The sequence below is a fragment of the Mytilus edulis genome, chromosome 11 (assembly GCF_963676685.1).
Source record: "Mytilus edulis chromosome 11, xbMytEdul2.2, whole genome shotgun sequence".
In the NCBI taxonomy this organism is placed as follows: domain Eukaryota; kingdom Metazoa; phylum Mollusca; class Bivalvia; order Mytilida; family Mytilidae; genus Mytilus; species Mytilus edulis.
The window spans coordinates 19,469,418-19,493,792 of NC_092354.1; the positions used below are offsets into that span (position 1 = coordinate 19,469,418).

General features: G+C 31.1%; 1 protein-coding gene across 5 annotated transcripts; it reads right to left on the reverse strand.

The window, feature by feature from the left end:
• Positions 1-1,378: 1,378 nt before the first annotated feature.
• LOC139495281 (uncharacterized) lies at positions 1,379-16,540 on the reverse strand. 5 transcript variants are annotated; one of them, XM_071283581.1, is made up of 6 exons: positions 16,384-16,540; positions 11,106-11,146; positions 10,214-10,531; positions 9,183-9,500; positions 8,654-8,692; positions 1,379-7,965 (listed from the first exon to the last, which is right to left on the reverse strand). In XM_071283581.1, the coding sequence occupies exons 2-6, from the start codon at positions 11,122-11,124 to the stop codon at positions 5,114-5,116; spliced, it is 3,546 nt and encodes a 1,181-aa protein (XP_071139682.1). In that variant the 5' UTR covers positions 11,125-11,146; positions 16,384-16,540; the 3' UTR covers positions 1,379-5,113. The 5 variants fall into 5 exon arrangements, with proteins under 5 accessions (XP_071139682.1, XP_071139685.1, XP_071139684.1 ...); XM_071283584.1 differs by having other exon boundaries at positions 10,224-10,531; positions 16,384-16,528; XM_071283583.1 differs by lacking the exon at positions 11,106-11,146 and having other exon boundaries at positions 10,224-10,563; positions 16,314-16,540.
• Positions 16,541-24,375: the final 7,835 nt, after the last annotated feature.

Below are 24,375 nucleotides of genomic sequence, written 5' to 3' on the forward strand. Positions count from 1 at the left end.
TACATATACATTTATAAAATTTATTATAAAAAGGCATAAATCTCTACCATTCAATATAAAAAGGCAGAGATTTATAACATTCACTATAAAAAAAAAAGACAGACATTTATAAGTTATTCCTATAAATAAAACCTACTGATGTTAATTATAGATACATCATTTGATGCACACTAAGCTAACACTGACTCATCATAGGTATTGCAAAAATAAGGATGATGTTTTCAAAGATTTGGTCTCTTTTCTCACCTATGTATATATTTTTTTAAATGGCGAACGTGAAAATATGATTTTGCTGATAAGAATATGTTTACAAAACAGGACTCACCTTTTTTGTTCTTCACGACAGTTCAACCTCAAATAAATGAATTATGTTACCTTTTTGAAATTCAAACTTATTTAAAAAAAAATGATGATTACTTACCTTTATCACGCTCACTTTTTCAATTATATTGTGGCAAACATTCTTTATACACAACCAGTTTAACCATGACTTCATTACTTTTTTTCACTCATACTTTGTTGTTACCAATCAGTAACAAGTTACCTGAATCTTTCTTACCTATATTACTTTTTATTTTTCATCCATTCTTTGTAAAATGTGCTTTGCATACAATAAGTATCAACATATCGTTATTACTTTCATTTACCATCCACTTTTATAGGAATATATCTCAATTAAAACGGAAAACTGAGTTATTTATTAGAATACTTTGTGCATTACACGTCACGCTTGAATTATTATAATTTAATTCAGTTCTCACTTGTATAATGTATAAATATGCAAATCAATAGAACACGTGATTCTATCTTCTGTCGTATCGAAATTTTATCTAATTATATAACTTGTGTTGATGCTATAATACTGTTGTAAATAAGGATAGTTGTTTGAGGGCATACGATACAAATACAGGGGAGTAATGACGTGAAAAACGCGAAATAGGACGTTATAATATGACGTTTTTTTCATTGCTAGAAACAACGTCAAATGTTATTTTAGCGACTTCAAACTGTGACATATCAGGAAAAGATGCATTTTCCACTGATTTTTATCATTCAGACTGATTTAATTTAAAAAATTAAAGCATGGACCCTTCTTTTTTAAAATGACATTGGGTTAAATAAGGTATGAAGATTATTTGTACAAATGTTTAATAAAAGGTCGTCGATACATATACAGTAAAAAATGCCTATCTTTTTCTAAACGATGAAACTTTGAAAGAAATTAGTTATTTTCAAAAAGTTGTTATACAAATTTAAAGCATATTCATATACATAAAATGTTCAAAATGTTTTTACAAGAAAATCGCTTGTGTTTATTTTTTGAAACCAAAAAGTTAGGTATATCTATCCAAAGGATAGAAATGAAAAAAAAAAAAAATTTTTAAATGGCTGAAATTCTGACATATTGCATTGCCTAGGTGAAAATAGGTTGTACGCAAATGTTCGTAAAACAATTACCGTGGATCAAAACTGTATCGTATGCCCTTAAACGGTTATGCAATATTTAAAAATGTCAAAAAACAAAAATTCATTAATAAGGAAAAACAGTAACAGAAGTAATTTCTCCAATTTGTTATCTATTCTATTACGGTTCATTTAGTAAATACCTGTTACATTGTCGTTGCTTCAGTTCTGTTATTAAGACTGAGAGTTATTGTTTACTAGATATAATCCATCGACCTCCAGATGTCAAAAGCAAAACCATTGAAAACGGTTGACAAGATTAAAGTCATTTGTGTAAATGATTTGTAAAAAACAAAGATCCACAAATATGTGGTTTTGATTTTGACACCATTACTCTTCGGTAAAAAGGTTAGACGAAATGTGCTCACATCAACTTGTAAAGTCTGTTTCATACAATAATATCCCCGGGAGACCACTACGATAGGGACAGTTTTCAGTCGAAAATGCAGATTAAAAGAAGAGATAAATATTCTTTTTTTGGGTTCTTTCCTGTTAAAATTCATTCATCGTCGTATTAAGAAAAATCTATTTAACTACACTATGAATCCTATCCAGAGACTATTTTTCTGAATATATCTGGTTCATATATGGATCCAATTCGGTCTGCAATATAAAACTCATTGAAGATCTATTAACACTTACGAATTCCATCACGGAGTCAGTCTTTGTCATACAATCTAACCATCTGTCAATGTATTGCTGTAATATATCATCAGGAATAACAATACCAAAACTTTCAAATCGATACTTAGCGTTGTCATTGACTATGTCAATCTCTGTCAGAACAAACATTGTATTGAGGAAGTCACTACTCCCAGTGCAAATAAGGGTTCCGATTTCTTCTGTGTCAAGTAGGCTCATGTATGTACGAAGTGAAGTCCGGAAGGTAGCATTCGTCAAAGGCCTATTAGCATTCATATACTCCTTTACCGAAATGGCTTCTGTCACGCTATTGAACCATCTTTCTATGTATTGCTGTAACAAAAGAAGATCGTCAGCAATTACAATCCCAAACCATTCATATCTATTACCACTGTCGTCTTTTATATCATTCTCTGTCATGACAAACATTGTATTGAGGAAATCTGTGCTTCCTGTCTGAATGAAATAGGAAATTTGTTCTGTGTTTAACTGTTTCATGAATGTTCGGAAGGCAGTACAAAATGTAACATTTATCACAAGTCGGTTTCCATCCAAAAAACTCTTTGTATGAGGTCTATTAGACAAATGAAGAAACCATCTTTCAATATATTGCTGTAACAGATCATCAGGAATAACAATACCAAAACATTCACATCGGTCCTCAGCGTTTTCTTTGATGTCATCATCTGTCATGACAAACATTTTATTGAGATAATCACCCTCACATTCCAAAATTAAAGAAACAATTTTTTCTGGGTTTAGTTGTCTTAAGTAGGTACACAAGGCAGTACGAAATTTAGCGATCTTCAATGGTCTATTTGTATCTATGAATTTCTCCAACTCACTGGTTATATTTAAGCCTTCAACCCACTTCTCAATGTATTGTTGTAGTAGATCTTCGGGAATTACAATGCCAACACATGCATATCTGGTTTCGCTGCTGTATTTGATTTCATCTGCTTCCATGACAAACATTGTATTGAGGAAATCCGTGCTTCCAGTCTGAATTAGAGTAGCAATTTTTTCTGCGTTTGTCTGTTCCATGTAAGTTTGAAATGCACTACGAAATAAAGCATTTTTCTGTGGTCTATTTTTATCAATGCTTTTCTGTAACTCTCTTGTTTGAGTCAAACATTTTAACCAAATATCAATGTAAGGCTTTAACAGATCAGCAGGAATAATAATTCCAAACCATTCATATCCGTTCTCAGTGTTGTCTCTGATGTCATCTTCTGTCATGACAAACATTTTGTTGAGAAAATCATCTTTAGCATCCCAAATCAGCGGAGCGATCTTTTCTGTAGTCAACTGTCTCATGTAATCACATACGGAAGTACGAAATGTAACATTTTTCAATGGTCTATTTTCATCTATGCATTTCTCTAACTCACTGGTTTTAGTCAAACGTTTTAACCATCTCTCTATGTAATGCTGAAGTAAATTATCAGGAATAACAATACCAAAACATTCATATCGGTTCTCAGTGTTGTCTCTGATGACATCCTCTGTCATGACAAACATTTTGTTGAGAAAATCATCATTTGAATACCAAATTAGAGGAGCAATCTTTTCTGTATTCAACCGTCTCATGTAGTTCATACGAAAGTACGAAATGTATCATTTTCCAATGGCCTATTTTCTTCTATGAGTTTCTCTAATTCACTGGTTTTAGTTAAACATTTTAACCATATCTCAATGTAATGCTGAAATAAATTATCGGAAATAACAATTCCAAAACATTCATATTGATTCTCAGCGTTGTGTTTTATGTCATCCTCTGTCACGACAAACATTTTTTGGAGAAATTCAACACCTGCATTTAAAATGAGTGAAGCGATTGTTTCTGTGTTCAGTTGTTTCATGTAATTATACAAGGCAGTACGAAATGTAATATTCTTAAATGGTCTATTTTCATTTATTAATTTCTCTAACTTACTGGTTTTTGTCAAGAGTTTAAACCATCGTTCAATGTATTGCAGAAATAGATCACCAGGAATAACAATACTTAAACATTCAGGCCGATTCGCTGTTTCCTCGTTTATGTCCTCCTCTGTCATTACAAACACTTTATTGAGAAACTCATCCTCTGCGTCCATAATGAGTGAAGCGATTGTTTCTGTGTTCAGTTGTCTCAAGTAGTCATTTAAGGCAGCACGAAATGCAACATTCTTCAATGGTCTATTATCATCTATGCATTTTTCTAAACCACTGGTTTTAGTTAATCTTTTTAACCATCTCTCAAGGTAAAGCTGAAGTAAATTATCAGGAATAACAATACCAAAACATTCATATCGGTTCTCAGCGTTGTCTTTTGTATCCTCCTCTGTCATTACAAAAATGTTTTGGAGAAAATCATTATGCGCAGTCAAAATGAGTGAAGCGATTTTTTCTGTGCTCAGTTGTCTCATGTAGTTACACAAGGCAGAACGAAATGTAACATTCTTCAATGGTCTATTTGTATCTGTGAATTCCTCCACATCATAGGTTTCAGTCAAACGTTTAAACCACCTCTCTATGTATTGCTGCAGTAGATCATCAGGAATAACAATGCCAAAACATTCATAGTGATTCTCAGCGTTGTGTTGTATGTCATCCTCTGTCACGACAAACATTTTATTGAGAAAATCATCATTTGCATCCCCAATTAGAGAAGCTATATTTGCAATATTAAGTTGACTCAAATAGTCATTTAAGGCAGCACGAAATGCAACATTTTCCAATGGTCTATTTTCATCTATGTATTTCTCTAACTCAGTGGTTTTAGCCAAACATTTTAACCATCTCTCAACGTAAGGTTGTAGTAAATTATCAGGAATTACAATACCTACACTTTTATATCGCTTCGAAGTGTTGTTATGTATGTCCTGCTCTGTCATGACAAACATTTTATTGATAAATTCAGCACTTGAATTCTGAATGATTAAAGCAATTTTGTCTAATGTTAGTTGTCTCAAGTGGTTACGTATATCAATACGAAATATGTTATTTATCATTGTTCTATTTTTATCTATAGCGGCTCCGATTTGGTTTTAGTCAATTCGTCAAGCCATCTCTGACAGTATTGCTGTAATAATTCATCAGGAATAACAATACCAATACATTCATATCGGTTCTCAGCGTTGTCTATGATGTCCTCCTCTGTCATGACAAATATTTGATTCAAAAGCTTATTCTTTGATGTCTGAATAATTGAAGCAATTTTTTCTGTTGGTAATTGTCTCATGTAGTTACGTAGAGCGCAACGAAATGAAACATTGAAAAATAGTCTATTTTTATGTATGGCTTCGTCGACCCGCCTTGCGTTGGTGAAATGATCAAACCACCTCTGAATGTACTGTTGTAATAGATCATAAGGAATAACAATACCAAAACATTTATATTGGTTCTCAGAGTTGTCTATGATGTCATCCTCTGTCATGACAAACATTCGATTGAAAAAGTTATCTTTTGATGTTTGAATGATTGAAGCGATTGTTTCTGTAGGTAATTGCCTCATGTAGTTACGTAGAGTACAACGAAATGAAATATTAACAAATAGTCTATTTTTATCTATGACATCCTCGACATAGCTTGCCTTGGTCAAATGTTCAAACCACCTCTGAATGTACTGGTTTAATAGATCATAAGGAAAAACAATACCAAAACATTCATATTGGTTCTCAGAGTACTCTTTGATATCCTCATCTGCCATGACAAACATTGTATGGAAAAAAACATCAACTGCATTCTGAATAAGTGAAGCAATTTTCACTTTGGTTAGTTGTTTCATATATGTACGCAGGGCTGTGCGACCTTTAACAGTTTGAAATGTTCTATTTTTATACATGATTGGCACCATCCAATTTGTGTTTGTCATGCGATTAAAATACTGTTCAATGTATTGTTGAAGCAAGTCATCAGGAATGACAATTCCAAACCACTCATATTCGTTCTCAGCGTTGTCAATGATATCATCCTCTGTCGTGACAAACATTGTATTGAGAAAAGCATCCTCTGCTGTATTAATGAGTGAACTAATTTTGTCTCTGGTTAGTTGTCTCATGGAGGTACGAACGGCATCACGAAATGAAAGATTCGTCAATAGTCTATTGTCTTTGCAAATGAATGAATCCAAAATTACGAATTTTGCAAAAGTGAAATACATAGAAGTATTCATCCCAAGAAACAATCTATCCAATGACAAATGCCTCATGTATCTTGTTAGATCGTCAAACCACCTATCAATGTAATGCTGTAACATTCTCTCAGGAATAATAATACCAAAACGCTCATATTGTTTCTCTGCAAAGTCTTTGACATCATGTTCTGTTATGACAAACATTGTGTTGAGGAAATCCTTACTTCCAGTTTGAATGATAGAAGCAACGCGATCTGGGTTTATTTGTATCATAAAGGAGTTTAAAGCTTTACGGAATGTAACACTTTTTAAAAGCCTATTATCCTCAAAATGTGTCTTCGTAGAATTAGTCTTTGTCAAATCACCGAACCATCTGCAAATGTATTGCTGTACTAAATTATCAGGTAAAATAATAGAAAAATTTTGATATTCCCCAAACCTATTTTCAACCTCGTCTTTGATGTCTGTGTCTTTCATTACAAACATGACATTTAAGAAATTTGTGCTCGCTGTCTCCAATAACGCAGTTATATCGTGATTGTTAAGATTTCTCATAAAGTCATGGAACAAAGTGCATAGTTTTGTGTTCTTTAAATTCCTGTTTTCTACTATGTTGGTATTCACATCACACGAACTTACCATATCATCAAAAACTCGTGTCATGTACATTTGCAATTTGTCATCAGATATAGGTATAAAATGTTGTGCACTTTCGTTGTCTTTTGTAACAACAAATCTTTCACGAACAAATCTGGGTTTGGCATAATTTATCAATATGCTTATAAGTTCTTCTTGCGTTCCAAAAAAAACAGCCAAGAAATCAAACAGCTTGTCATGTATGGTTTTGTAGATGCCTGCATCATAAGTCACAAACGTCCCAGTCAAAATTTCAAGTTGGGACTTGAGTTTCCTACCTGTTATATTTTCGTCTATTTCACATACGTCTATGATGACTTCAATAATCTCTTTAACTTTATGATCCTTACCTGTAAGATATTTTTCCTTTAACTTGTTGTTGAATATAACCAACAAAAGTAGAGCACAGTATTTGTACTTACCTTCCACACAGTCGTTATACATGCTACGCAACTCTTTTTTGTAAAATGAAAATGGATCATCCAAAAAAAGTTGGACATTAAATTCTGGATTGTTTCTCTGTACATAATATAATTTACATAAAAATGGAAGAAACTCATATTCACTCAAACGTTCACATGCTTCTACTGCATGTTCCTTAAAATACTCTGCAGTCAATTTTTCCTTTTCTTCAGATGTAAAAGATAAACTCTGTGACCTCAGGTTACATACACACGTTTTGAAGATTTCTAAATTTGTAAACCCTTTATCTTGAAAAACTTGAAGTCTGCATGTTAAAATCAACTTACAATTACCATTTTCAAGAATACCCTTAATGTCGTTAATGGATTTCTTCCATTCTTCTATTCGACTTTGGTTTGCTGTAAAATTTCCACACATATCGTCAACAACATACAACGTTTTTCTGTCTGATTTGTATAGATATTTTACTTCTTTTGCATCACTAACAGTTAGTATTGTGTATCCAAGTCTTTCCATTTGGAGAGCTACGTGTCTAGCGATTGCAGTTTTCCCACTTCTAGCTGGTCCTATGACACTTACACAGTTGTTGCTGTTGATACTTGCAAGCACATGATCAGTCGCTCTGGTTTGAACGTAAATTTTGCTCTCAATCTTCCATTTCTCTATTTGATCGACCATAAGATCTTAAGAAAATTAAAGTTTAGTTACTTGTTTATATTTTGATTGTTTATAAACAGAGAAAGTGTCATTTATAATCTATTCTTAAGAAGATAAACATATATTTGAACATACAGATAAGAAAAAAAATCGTTCACATTGTTGAACAAGCACCAATATTTAGATAGAGCTTCATTTAGGTCTAACTATTTGAACAATCCCGTTAAGCTTTAGAAATTTAAAATGGCTGCCATTCTATGTTAAAATATCTGTTTTTATTATTCTTCTTGACATGCATGAAGTTACCCACCGGAAACATTTTAAAAATGCGACCAGTTTTGTTTAGGATAGACTTTATGCTATGTGACTTTAACTGTTTATTTCTTAACTTGACATGAAAACCCAAACAGAATAGCTTTAATTCTTTAGTACTATGTGTATTTGTCTAAGCGATTTAATAATTTAGAACCAAACAGTAAGAACTATGTCAAAAGTTAACACTGTACGTTGACCTATAAAAAAAGTTTGTCCGTTGTGAAGGTTGGTAACAGTTTAATTCAAGTATTTCATAAATTTAAATTAGTTGATCAGAAGTCAACAGATTTAACAAGGCCAAACTAACCTCTATCATCTTTACAAATCTTCAAACACAGTTTTTCCTTTTAGTTTACATTGTATTGATTTTATAAATATTGGTACAATATATATATTTACCACTCATTCCATTTCTTTTTCGTTCTCTAATTCTGTTCCCTGCGATAGAATTACATGATATATTTATATACTTATATATAAGTAGTTCCAAACTATACACTGTAATAAAAAGTACGATATTCAATCTAAACGATATTTTCGACGTTTCAGAATCTGAAGGATTGTGGATTATTTCATTGTTTTTGGAAAACACGTAACGTCATTGGTTAATTATCCATTTTCAAGAAGTTTTAACCAATCATAACGTTTCGGTTACTCTTTTGAACCTATTAACCTTAATACTTAACAATCTAAAACGTTGTATAGACAAAATGTTGTCAATTCGTTTTTGATGTGTTTTGTCATTTGAATTTTGCCTTGATTAGGGACGTTCCGATTTGATTATCCTCTGAGTTCAGTATTTTTGTGATTTTACTTTTTGCAATTTAAATAAAAAAAAATGACTAATTGTAGATCTTAAAAAGCGATCTGTTATATTGTCACAAATTTTATATTATTATGATACATTTTCAGAATATTTATAACTTACCAATACTCAATAATTCTAAGTCGTTCTGTGTTACATGTGTTTCCTCTATTTTGTCGGCATAATCCTTATAACAGCTATCTTCTCTCAGAACTTCAAGGAAGATTGGAAAGGCAGACGAAATATCTTTTCTAACAAGTGTTCCCAAAAGTCTTCTATTTTTCTCCTGTGAGGTCATCTTTTCTGATGAAAGTTTTTCATTAATCTCACGGTCTATAACATCTTTAGCAAATAGCTTGTCTAGAATTCTAGTTTTGTCGATGTTAATTTCATGAACTATAGTTTTATACGATTTGATTAATTTAACAGCATCTTTTATACCTGAAATATATAAGTTTACACTATTGTCGAAATTGAAAGCAAATGTTTACGAAAGCACATGATTTCCTTGCTTTTAGAAATATAACGCAGATGTCGATTAAGACAGAAATTGAGCATATGTATCTTGCAATATATAGCTAAAATCGCCACTACCCATGTAAGGATATCGATTTAAAACTATTAGTATCGATTGAGTTTCAAACCATTATAAAATTGTTGATAATCTTTTCCCGTTTCGTGAAAGATACCTTGCAGTTTTAAACAAAAGTGTTTATCGAACGATATAAACAAAAGCAAGGCAATAGGTCAAAGATGAGCACGAACATTTGATATCAGTAAAAATATATTCAATCTTTCAAACATACTGTTTTGACCTGAATGAGAATTGGCTTAAATGTAAAAAGTGAAAAATCTTTAATGGTTTTTGTTCAAGATAATAAACATCCTTTAATGTAGTTACGATCGCCTGTCATGTTCTTACAAAAAAACTAACAAAATTGGAGATAAGCAACACTAATTAGTCACGGTTATTCAGTGAATTCATTTAAGAAATGTCATTGGCTCTTATAACAAACAAGCTTTTAAACGGAAATAAAAACGAATTTAAAGAGCATGAGACAACAAATTGTAAAAGTGTTGATACAAATCCGTCTAAGTCAATCTAGGATTGGGTTATTACAAAAACAAGGCGTAAGACACGTATTTTATATTACCGGTTGTTGCATCTGTAAGTTGTGCTTTCTGTAAAGTAATGTCTTTGTCCAAGACCTTGACCTCCATTCTTGCAATAAGAGCAGTGTGACACTTTTGATCAGAATTTTTTATCGCTTCAACAAAATCAGAAAATGTATTGTATGGTCGATGCATCAGTATTTCTAAGAGTTTCTGGTTGCGATTTGATAGGTCTGAAAGGCTGTCAATCTCCTCTCTATCGTCAAGAGTTAGAATGCACTTTGAAATTAAGTTATCTAAAACATCCGTATCAAGTATTGTTGACTGTATGAGGTCAACCTTGAATTCTTGGTAAGCGCCTGAAATTAAAAAAGATGATACATGATGTGTGCTATATTAGAGAAATTCATCGATAGTCGCATCCTTTTTTACATATCTTATCTTACAAAAAAACATACAGGTTATACATGTGTAAGGACGATGAATTATGATTAAATTGGATTATGCCCCCTTTTCTGGTCAAAGTATGTCTGATAAATCCTATACCTCAGTCAAGAATGACTTATGTGTAAAATCTGTAGATCTCGTATGTGTCTTCCTATTGCAGTTATTGCAAAAATCCTTAATCCTTTGAAAATTGTACCAATAATGAATGTATTGCATAATATGAATGTGTCTTGTTTGGAAAGAACAGTTATTGTGTGTTTTACCAAGAAGGAACTGGTCGCTGTAATTGATTCAATCTATTTAGGGATACATTTCATTACAACTTAAAATAAGTAGAATAACTAGGTGGTTACTTTTCGGTCATCAATAATATCACATGATGAAAATTTACTATCATCGTTAACTTCTCTAACTAACTTTTTGCAATTTATCTTTTTTAATCGATCGTCACTGATGAGTTTTTGTAACAGAAATATGTACACTTACCTCTATCGTGAGCCTCCATGATTTTTGCTATTATAGTCGTTCTACAACAACAAAAAGTGATGTGATACGTGTATTACGTATTGAAGGAGGCTCAAGGGCACAAAAATTTCAGAAAAAAATCTTTTGTTTTTCATTACAAGGTTTTTTTATTACTTTATTCCTTGTTATCTTATAATATGTACAAAAATCAACAAAACAAATCAATTCGTTTTGGCCTCAGATGACTTTTCAAATGTATATATCATTGAAAAAGCTGCAAATTATCTCCCTTTGGTGCAAAAATGCAATGTTTTGGCATTACAATTGAAATATCTTTTTTAACTCATCGGTAACCTATATTTTTTTTATTTTTTTTAAAGCTGTACATAGTTATAGGAAGATGTGGTATGAGTGCCCATGAGATAACTTTTCATGCAAATTAATAAAAACAATTAATTCAATCCGAACAACAAGCTATAAAGGGCCCCAAAATGACAAATGTAAAACCATTCAAACGGGTAAAAACAACGGTATAATCTATCTAAAAAACGAGAAACGAGAAACATGTATAAATTACATATTATTAAACAAACGACAACTACTGTTCATCAGATTTAAAACAAACAATTGTAAAATGTAAGCTTTTTACTGTAGTTAAGTTCTTTTTCATTCCGATATTACCTCTATTTATCCTATTGGTTAAACAGAAAAAAAATGACCATAACAAATAATAATGCTTCTTTTGAAGCCAGATTGTGAGCTTAAATGAACGGTGACCCCATTTTTTTAATTCTATTTTTCTAGTATATATGATGCGATTCTTTTATAGAAAAATATAGCGAAATCATATCTAAAAAAAAATATTGATTTTCACCCTCGAGCCCCCTTAACCATATTAATGATTTCACTATAGTTCAACAGTGTTTTTAAACCGTGGTTAAAACTAGTTGATTTATTACAAATTGATAATTTTTTTTAAATGACAAAATAACAATCAATATATAACAGTCGATAGAAAATGTTAGTTAAAAAAGGTGAAAAACAAAACATTGTAACAAGAAGATGAAGTGAACTTTGGTTTTTTCCGTTCTGTATAAAACTTAAGTATCTATATCCGTCCTTGTAATATTTAATTTTATGTTCATCCCTTAAATACGTATTGTTGTTTCATATTTTAAATGTTTTATCAAATATATTAGAAAAATCTTCTTTTAAGAGTTGAAAAGTGTTCAAAATTCACTTGTTTATCAGAATTAGAATATAATCCACTTATTTCTACACGTCACAATCCACACACCACATAGGCTTCACTTCTTTTAAACGTAATTTCCATCATTTTTGCCCATATAATGTGTCGTAAAATAAAATTATGGTAGTTTGCATGTTTTTCCTAGCTTTTCTTTACAGGACAAACAAAAATGGTTTAAAACAATTTACCAAGTATCATTTTATATACAACAGAAACATCTTAACCTTGAAATTTTAATATTCAACTAGCAAAACACTCAGTGTCGTTAAGCATATTCAAAATATCTAGAAAAAGCATTTGAAAATCATTGGCAGATAATTGTATTGAGTTTGATTGAACAATCTATATGTTGAAAATAATAACACATATGACCCCTTAATTTCATTTCCTATTGCGGAAGTATTTAAGAAAAGAACAATAATCTGATTGATATTAAACATTACTTTTGTTTTAATGTTCCCTTAATAAGGAAAAATTAAGCTTACCGTATGATTCATTTAAAATAACTGTAATTGTGTTACTTTTAATGTATTTAATCGAACAAAAACAAGGTCCGTGACCTTCGTTTTAATTATTTGAAAGTACTAGTACTCTCACCAGGGAGTCTTTTACAGAAGTTTAAGACAAGTTTATAACAACTATGAAAGGAAGTATAGAATGTTTTACAATATAATTGCTATATTTCAACCAATTGATGTACATCTTATATATCTACTTACATATATAATTGTATTTTATATCGTTTTATATTGAATGGATTTTTTATAACAAAAAGTCGATTAAACTTTAAACCTCAATTTATCAATGTTTTGATATAATTTTATCAACAGTATATATAGCAGTCGACGGAATATATGATTTTTATCAAATGTATAAAAACGATGTTTTTTAAAATTATAATTGTACAAAAAATTATAATGAACACTATATTTATCAAAAAGGGACCTTCTTTCTCGAAATCACTTGTAAAAATGTCTGCATTAGAGGATACATAAACTAAACATATCTCCAATTTTAACGGAATTGTCATACAGTTTATCACATTAGATTTCACAGAGAAAAAAAATAAAGATAACTTTTTTATGCCCCATTTATAGGCAGTATGTTTTCTGGACCGTGCGTCCTTTCGTCCATCCGTTCGTTCGTCCGTCAGTTCATCTGTTTGTTAGAGTTCAATCAACTTGACACTTAGTAAACATGTTCCCTATGATATGATCTTTCTAATTAAAATGCCAAATTAGAGATTTTATCCAATTTTTACGGTCCACTAAACATAGAAAATTATAGTGCGGATGGGGCATCTATGTACTTAGGACACATTCTTGTTTGTAATAAAAACAATTCTGTAAGAAATTTATGTTTACGTTGAGGAGATCTTCTGTAAGTCTTGTTTGTTCAAAATGTATATAACAGTCGACAGAATATACAAGTTTTATCAAAAGTAAAAAACGATCTTTTTACTTTAAAGGTTTAACTTATGTTGCAAGTATTTTTTCCGTTTTGAATGCATCATAAGTATTTGTATCCGTCCTTGTTATATTTCATCTTAAATTCATAACAATTAGAAATACGTATTGGCTGTATTTATTTTGTTTATATAAATCAGATGAATTAGGAATCTCCCATTTCAATTTTAAAAAGACTTGAATTATGCAATGATGTTCGAATACCACAATTAAACCATATTAAAATCGTGCAGAACCCGGAGGCAGATACATGAAACATTTTTGAATATTCATAAAGGGCATGTATACTCCAAAAGACTCGAACACTCTTATCGCAATTTTATACTGATACTTCTTATTATAAAGAATCGTTGACTTTGATTACTGACTTTGATGTTTCTTTTGATTTTTTTGTTTTTATTGTTTAAAAAGGCTTAACTCATTATATGATTACAAATAGAAATGCATTAAATAGAAATACAGAGTAGACGTTGATGGGTACTTGTACATTACAACAACACAAAGACACTAATAATAGACCTGAAAGTTCTTGCAGTTGCTGACAACTAACATGACTAACTAAATATTAATAACAACTATTAAAAAAAATATGCATTTTAGATTAACTTTGCATCTTTAATATATCAACTATCAAAAACTAAAATCCCAAAAATACTTAACTCCGAGGAAAACTCAAAGTGAAAAGTCCCTCATCAAATGGCAAAATCGGAAACTAAAAACCATTAAACGATAACCATGTCTTCACACGAACGAATGTATCTTTTTGTTTGATATCGCTGATCAATGGCTTAAAATTAAACTATTGGAATACCAGATCAAATATGAAATTTAAGAGCACTGATAACCTTATAAATATTTTTTTATTAAATAGCTCATTGCACAAAATTGTCGTTAAATCAATAAAGATACCATTCTATTCAAAAGTTTTGAGACAAATGGTGATGCCAGGCATCGCATTATAATTATTTTTATTAACAGAACGCCTCAATTTCAGAAGTAAACGTTAACATCTAACATTGATAGACAGTCACGTCTTGTTTATGATTATTACCGATTTCATTATACCAAAGTGTTATTTACCTTATCTTATTCATACACAATGCACTGTTATAATGTTGAAAATTTAACAAAGGCTTGTTATTTTTTTTCATTGTTTTTACATAAATAAGGCCGTTAGTTTTCCCGTTTGAATTGTTTTACATTGTCTTATCGGGGCCTTTTATAGCTGACTATGCGGTATGGGCTTTGCTCATTGTTGAAGGCCGTACGGTGACCTATAGTTGTTAAAGTCTGTGTCATTTTGGTCTTTTGTGGATAGTTGTCTCATTGGCAATCATACCACATCTTCTTTTTTATATATTGTACTCACTTGGACAAATTTGAACTTTGAAAATACTTTTTGAACTGTATATAACCAATTTGTATGTAAACGAAACATTTCAGAAATAACCTATGTCAGTTATGTTCACGCATCGTTGTAAAAAAAAACATTAGATGCGACTGTCATACAAGCGAGAGGTTTAGCGCTATAAAACCAGGTTCAATCCACCATTTTCTACATTTGAAAATGCCTGTACCAAGTCAGTTGTCAATTCGTTTGATGTTTTTGATTAGGGACTTTCCGTTTTGAATTTTCATCGGATTTCAGTATTTTTGCAATTTTATTTTTATACCCCCGCTTTGTAAAAAAGGGGGGTATACTGTTTTACCTCTGTCTGTCATTCCGTCATTCCGTCAGTCCGTCAGTCTGTCAGTCAGTCCGTCCGTCCCATGAATATTTTTCGTCACATTTTTCTCAGGAACTACACTACCAGGATTTCTGAAATTTGGTTTCAGTCTTGATTTAAGTCAGCTATACTGTGTGATGCGTTTTCAGATTCATCACTCGACAATTTCCTGTTTACCGAACACTTGTATCATTTTTACACCTGATAGCCAAGTTGAAAATGTTTTTGCACATTTTTCTCAGGAACTGCACTACCAGGATTTCTGATATTTGGTTTCAGACTTGATATAAGTCAGCTATACCGTGTGATACGTTTTCACATTCATCACTCGACAACTTCCTGTTTACCGAACACATTTGGACGGGGGTATCATCCGTGAGCAGAAGCTCACAGCTTCACTTGTTTACACTCTGGATTAAATATTGTATAAAGTGTTTGAAATCATCTCAAATAAAAAACACAACATTTCTTCTTGACAATAAGATCATCTGTGATTAGCAGAGTTCATGGAATGTATTAGTTGTAAAAAATAAACAACATTTCAAATATCAACATTCCTAAGATATTTCATATTTTTTTAAATTATTGATTATTCAACCATTGCCAAACATAATGATATTTTCATTATTAACCTGTGTTTATAATAATTATTAACTATACATTTATTTTTTTACAGATACAATCCCTTTCTGAGTAAATATGGTGGCATTTTGACATTAATGAAGAATTAATAACTTTGTAAGTTGTAAAAGTTAACTCTTGAAAGGAAAACGGAAGTTGATATAACAAACATATTTAAAAATGTTTGTCAAATGATCTGTTTCGGGATCGACTATGAATGAAATATCTATACTTACATGTTTTCCAACTTTTCAAGTTCTTGTAATATCTATAGATTATAACATGCATTTGTACATATTGGGTCTGGTATCAGCCTGAGACTCCCATTTCAGCTGACCGAGTTATTGTAGTATGCAGATTAACACATCTACAGTTTACAATGTGAAGGCTATTGAACATGTATGTATACATAATATATATATACGTGAGTTACAGGAAATAATGACACAATAGTATAAGCGATATGTGTACATTTCAGTATTTTCGAATTCATTGAAAGACAATGTGGGCGTAAACGTTAAGAGAAGACTCATCAACATTTATAAACACTGAAGATTATTTGCATGTAAAATGTTATTGTCGACTCGTTTAAGCAGGTTTTGTTTGTAGTTGCTAATACCTCAGAGCATTATGGAATACTAAGTAAAATCAAAATTCGGGATATTATGACTAAGCATAGCAATATGTCTACCCATAACTTTAAAAACGGTTAACATTGAAGGTGCGACTCTGATTGTCAAGGTTCTAGTCAAAATTAGAATAAAACAGAGTACACCTACTTCTGAAGAATGATAAAAATATGTAGAAACACAGGGTAGGCAACTACATGTACCAGTCATGTTACATAAGCAACACGACGGTTGCCACATGTGGAGCAGGATCTGCTTACCCTTCCGGAGCACCTGAGATCACCCCTAGTTTTTTGGTGGGGTTCGTGTTGTTTATTCTTTAGTGTTCTATGTTGTGTCATGTGTGCTGTTGTTTGTTTGTCTTTTTTTCATTTTTAGCCATGGCGTTGTCAGTTTATTTTAGATTTGTGAGTTTGATTGTCCCTTTGGGATCTTTCGTCCCTCTTTAACAGGTTTTACTCAAGACTTTGTATTTAGTTGCTGGTACCCACAAAGAGTATTGCGTTAAACCAAAAGTCGAAATAATGTGCCTAAGTATAGAAATATATCTACCCATGACTCAAAAAAGGGTTAACGTTGAAGGTTGAAGCAATTCTGACTGTCAGTATAGTAGGAAAATAACAATACATATACTTTATTGTCATATAATTCTTAAAGATTAGCGACAAAGTTTAAATGATACACATTAAATAAAGAAAATTAAAATCCCCACAACAATACGTGTAAGCGTAACCGGAACATGTATACATTTAAAAGCAAGGAACCTGTTCATACATATAATATCAATAAATGAAGAGTCCCTTTTCTTCACCTATCATGAAGGAACATAAGTCTGTTTCTTCTTTTGAGGTTGATAGAAAAGACAACTTTTGAAAAATAGATGACAAATATTAAAAACACTTTCGAACATAAACTGACGACGCCATGAAAAGAAAAAAAAACAGACCAAAGTCAGACAACAGAAAACAAAACAAAACGTAGAAAACATGAGAAGACGCCTACCTAAAACGGAAGCTGATCTCAGGTGCACCGTGAGGATAATCTGATCCTGTTCCATATGTAGCACCTGTCCTTCTGAGCATGTAAACATAAACCCCTTAGTATCTCTATTTGAATTTTAAGTGGAGTTTTGATTAATTTATGCACAACAGAGAACACACATACCAAGGACATTAGCATGCTGCTCCGTTAGACAGGATCGTCATTTCTATATTACACACTAAGGGTGTCAGGATTGCCAAGAAGGACCGTCTTTCATCATATTTTCCCTGACTTTCCTCTAAGCATTATATGACAAGATAAACACTAAAATATGTATTAACTATAATAAAGAATTTGGATAAGTTTATTGATCTGAAATTCATTAGGAAATTCTATTTATAAAGTTATATGAGATTATTTAATGCTATTGGGTGTCCATTGACATATTCTAAACTTTGTTTTGATTTAAAGAATCGTTAGATTTATTTTAAGTCGGTAAAGTGTAACTGGAAAAGGATTATACCTAAATTAACTTTAACATAATCTCCCTACTCTTACGGAGCATGATATCACCTCTGGGTTTTGATGATTTCGTATGAATCACTTTTTAGTTTTCAATGTACTGTTTTCTAGACTGGTGTTCTTTGTCATTTTTCGTTTTTTGCTATGCCAATGTTAGTTTGATTTTGACCTATGAGTTTCAGTATTCCTGTGAGATCTTCCGCCTCTGTTTTATAATGATGAGGTCGTGTCGTTTATTTACTTATGCGACAACTACCCATTACGGACTAGGTGAAGTAGAAGTTAGCATGACGGTTGGTGCATATTACGTATATGCAGTTCATGACATCATTCACAGAAAAGCTATTCGTATATATTTTTTAAGAGTGGTATGAATTAATGAGCAGAAGAATGCTATTTTAAGAACCCAATATAACATATTATCGTTTGTATGATGGAGCAACAGAATTATTGCGAACATCTGTTTTGTCTTTTTTTCGTACAAGTGCAATTGACTTATTACTCAGGGTTTTCTTGAATTTAAAAATATTGCACATTTGGTGGAAATAATATATCGTAGTCTGAAAGTCGATTCAAAATGATTAAATAACGCTTTAGTATTAATTGTTTTATTCAATCTGTTAGTCTTGAAATGTAGTCATATACTGACCGACTTTAGAAACGCAACACTAGTTTTTTTTTTTGTAATTCTCATTTTGCAAATTTTCATTTTTTTGTAAACAAACGTATGAACAGAAGATTCTTTCATTACTTCAATGTTTGAAAAAATGCAAGGTCGAAAGTTGAATTGATTACGTCATTTTCAACGTTCAAATGTTGTGGTATACACTGAAACTCTTTTTTTGCTTTATCTATGAACGTGTAACAGTCAAAAGCAATGACTGCATGTAACAAATGCCAAAATGATTATCAGAAAGGTCAACCAGTTCTGTTTGGTACGTTTTGGGTTCTGTTTTTCACCTTCTGATTTTAACGTTCTTCCACTCATTACAATAGGTTTTGGTAATTTTGCAATTGAACTTTAAGGCTTTAAATGTTTTTCTGCAGTCGATTCTTTGGCAGCTCAGTTAATGGGAAACATTTATGGCATAAACCTGTGCAAAATGGCGTTCATCAATTTGATTAACAGTTGACGTTGCGGCCGAAGGTCTGTCTCACAAATGACGTTGCGTAATCAAATTCTATCGATGTTGCATTGTCACTATATCTTGATCTGAGCATTGATGATCTTCAACAAATCCCTTCTACCGGTATCATTGTCGAAAGGACAGTAAGACAAGTTTCTGACGTCAAATTGTCTGGTTGCAGTACGTTTACGTTTTCCGGTTTGCAGTATTCTAATGGGTTGATTCAGTTTTTTATTCCTCAGTCTTGGCAATATGGAGATGCAACATTTTAAACTGATTTGAGTGTGGCCAGAGATTGGAAGAACTGTTTTACAAAGAAAAAAAACTGAATAAAAAATCTTTTATTGATTCGAAATTTTGATTCTGAAATTCGTGCGATCTCTATAATGCGGTAGGTTTAATAACCATAGGTAAGCCAGATGTTGATTTTTTCGAATAAGAAAGAAGTATGATAAGCATGAAAAGTAGTTGTTAGAGGATCAAACATGATTTGGTAGAATAAATCTACAAAATGTTTGTTGCGTTTTTAAAGTCGGTCAGTATATATGTTTTCGCAAAAAACTAGTTGTGATACACTACGAGAGTTATTATGAACATTTTTAGTAATAAAACACAGTTGTCGACACACATACTAACTTACCTTATATACTCTCGTATATTACATGTAATTGTAATGTATCTCGTTCACATCTTACAAGGAAATAAGCCTGTTTGTGTAGATATTTGATCATATCCACTTAAAAAAAGACTCACTCAATCAATAAAAAAGATATCACTCAAAAGAACATTATGCCAGCCGGACACTTTAACTAATGTGATTATGTAAAATTAAGGAGATGTGGCATTATTGCCAAGAAACATCTACATAAGAAAATAGCTGTTCCAAGTGAAGAATTAATTTCACACACAATTTAAATGTGTATGAGAAACATAAAACATCCAAAAATGTAATAATGAGACATGAACCATGACCATTTTGTCAAAGTCAGAAGAATCCTGCCAGTAGGACATGTTCATCTTACGATTGTCACATGTACTAATTACAGTTGGACTGCTGCTGGACCAAAGTCGCTTACGACGAAATTTTGGATCACGATGTCTCGACAGAATTTACAAATAGAGAATATCATACGGCTTTTTCAATATCTCATATGTATCAACATGACATATCAATATGATCGCAAGAGCTCTTATGGAAGGGATTTATGGATTTTTGGTTGATATGGTGTGTAATATTTTAAAAGCCATATCATATTCACTTTATCATAGACCTTAAGTAGACTTTTTTTATGTGACATGACATTATATAGACTAGAAGTGTGATAAAACGTTTACAACAGTGACTGATATCGATGACGTCACGTCATGCAGATTAACGTTGTGATGAAGCCTTCGCAACTGTGACTTATATCGTGATTATCACTAATGGGTGATACAGCACGATTGCCGATGACCGTATAACACATACAATGTATCTGCATTTACTACTTAGTATTTAATAAAAAAAAACTTATAGCATTTTCTTATTAAGGCAGCTGGCTTGTCATGTTTTAGATTATTTGTCAGATTTTCGGAATCCTCTGGTTTTATCCATTTGAATGCCTTGAAAAAAAGTCCCCGGTGACCCCCATTTTTCTGTTTGTTTATCTTTTACATGTATAATAATAAGCAATCTGTAAAAGTCTTATGAAATTTTAATTACTTTTTAACAGTTTTTGAGAACTTCAACTTGTCAATGATAAAGCTATGAAAAGTCAAGAGATAATATTTTCCCTGGCTAATGTCTCGAAAACAAGCACGGTGCTTTTTCCTTTTTGGATTCCTTTATGAATCCGCTACATGTATCAATATAAACTAGTGTTTTGAAAAGTTAATTACTTTAATACTGACAAGCGAACTCCCTTAAGGTGGTGTTCGTCAAACATTTTGGAAACTGTATGTCGTCTGTTTAAGTTTGATGAAAGTTTGTTTCTTATTAACTTTAAGTAAAGTTCTCGAATGGTGTATACTTCCCCTAAAACCAAACACATTTAATTTTAGAGTTTCACCATATACTTAAGTAAGGGTTGTTTAATCCATATCTACATATCTGCTACTTGTTTCGTATATTCTGTTTCAGAGATTTTCGAAGGAGTTTGTGTACATGATAACTTTCTTAGATAAAATATTTCCTGAAAAAACATGCGATTTGTACATTCTTCATCGTGACATTCTCCTGGTATCTATGATGAGCTTATAGACATATATCTTTGAATATAAGTATGTGTCACGATAAGCGTCTTGTGCTATACATGCATCATATATATGTATAATCATTGTCAGTCCAAATTTCACAATTGTGAATAAGACATATTACATTATTAGATAGATTTACGGAGAACATGATTATACGGTTATCGCAAGATCAAATACCATCAATATGTCGATAGAAAATTCAGACATATCGTATCGGTCCACCGATTCGGAATGACCATTAAACTATCATATATCATATATCATCTTTTTATTAAGCAAATCATTATAAAAAGGTTACATAACTTCATTAGCAATACATCTTATCCTTTCTTTTCTTTTTAGGCTAACCACATGTTCTTGTGTATTATTATTACATTTTGATCACAATTTTATTTAAATCCATTCTCAAATCATATTTACAAATTAAGTGCATATTTCATAAAATCTAATTGAAATAAAAAGAATGAAATAAAAGGTAAAATTAATAAATCCATTCTCAAATCGTATTTACAAATTAAGTGCATTTATATATAATCTTATTCAAATAAAATTAAAAAAATTAAATTAAAACATTTATCAAAAAAGTACAAATAAGTGTGGATCATTGTTCTGTCTATCTATCTTCTTGAATTCATACAACACACATAAAAAAGTACTGTGAATTCATTTATTTTCATGGGTACCTATTTTCGTGGATTGCGGAAAAACTGCCCTTTTCTTTGATATATGTTTCGTGGTTTTGCCAAAGTCGGCATACGACCTCATAGAAGTTTGTTTTTAGTTGAACATTTGAATTCGTTGTTTGCCTGTACCCACGAAACCCACGAAAATGTATAACCAACGAATAATAATGAATCCACAGTATTGCTTCAATAGTTACAAAACGAACATCGGTCAAAACTCATTAGAATAAAGGACATAGAAATGACACAACGAATGATATCAACACGTCTAGTAAACATGTTTGAAACTTTCAAAAGTGCAAATTCCCGGATGAAGAAATCTTTTCCGCGTATAGCAAGTATTGATGTAAATATTATTAACCCTCTAACTTTGATTAGTTGATGGGTGTGTTAAACCGCAACAGCACAAAAAAAATAATCGCTGCGAAATTCTATTTTATTCAAGCATACTTGAAGAAAAATGTCTATACGATATTGACAGAAGGACTTAAGTTTAAAATAAAACCGTTTTACAAAGAGTATACAGTATATTGATAAAGGTATACAATACAAATGGTAAAAATTATTTGAAAAATGAAATAGACGCGATTCTGAAATTATTTTTTTTTTTAAATTACAAATACAAAATATTGAGATGATAATTTTTTTCTCAATGATAAATAATAATAAGAATGTTGTTTATTAATACAGCTATCTCTTAAATGTTAAATATATCTAGTCCAACCATGTTACAAGACAAACAATCAGTATAACTAACAAGCATAACCACACATATTTAAACAGAACAATACAACTTATCAAGTTTTGTAAGGTTTTAAAAAACAACAGCGGATGGTTATAGTCTGAACCATTAATACATGCAGATAGCTTGTTTAGAAAATAGTTACATTAACTTTGATTTTTAGCACAGATATCAAAAAGACTAAAAAAGACTTAAAAAAAGAATATGCAATAAAGTTAACGAATCAATACTAAAACAATTATTTACATTACAAATCAATAGAATAAAAAATGTGTATAATTATATATAAAAAACGCATATTGCTCAAAAAAATATCCTGATAAGAAGGAATAGTAAAGAATTTTCGGTTTTAAGTGAGGTTAATGAGTTATAAGAGTATGTTAAAAAATGTATGAGATGTTAATATCTATTTTTAGACGAAACATGCGTCTGGCGAAAATATGAAATTTCAATCCTGGTATCATGAGTATATGTTGTTGACCAAGTCTGCAACTATTGACCTGTACATATATTTTTATAATATTCTTCTACAAAAATAAAATTAAAAACAAAATTCCCTAAATTTTTCAAACTGTCCTATAGATTAAGTCTAAGTTGAAGATATTCATTTAAAATAAATCTATGTGTGATAATTAATTGACAAAATTTAATAAAACGATCACATCAATGTTAACGTTATATCTATCTTTATGCACACTATTGATATTGAATAAAAGATAGAAAACTATAACTTTTAGATATAACGAGTTTTTAAACATTAAAATTCAAATAACAACAATGTTTGTTCTAAAAGAAAACATACATCCTATACAAATATAACAACAAAAAACAAATATAACAACAAAACACAATAAAAAAGACAATGTACAATGAAATAAACAACTGGAAGCCAAATTATTTGAAAAATATTAAGTGTTTATCGTCAGAATGTCAATCTGGCCCAAATGAAAAAAATCAACGAACATTTTTTATTTATTTTTCTGTTAATGTTTGACAAGAAAAAAAATGTAAAATTGTATAACTATAACAGTGGTTCATTATTAAATGTTGTAGAGTACGGGAGAAATGTTTACCTTTTTCTTTTTTCACCATTTCAATTGTTTTAGAACGGCGCACGGGGACTATGTTCTAGCTGCTCATAATATATCAACAATATTTAACTCACATTCGTTTTCGGCACGACAGTGACACCTTCAATGAACTAAATCATGCTACCTTTTGTCACTTAAACTTGTTGCTTTAAACATAAAGTGTAATTAATTGTTAATGTAATATCATATATATTCATTTCGTTATTTTCTATTCATAG

Excerpts from the sequence above, each read along its gene's own strand:
- LOC139495281 (XM_071283581.1), bottom strand. Across the intron at positions 9,501-10,213 it reads ACTTACAGATGCAACAACCG|GTATAAAAGATGCTGTTAAA; the intron begins GTAATATAAAAT and ends TATATATTTCAG. Across the intron at positions 8,693-9,182 it reads CTTAGAATTATTGAGTATTG|GGAACAGAATTAGAGAACGA; the intron begins GTAAGTTATAAA and ends ATTCTATCGCAG.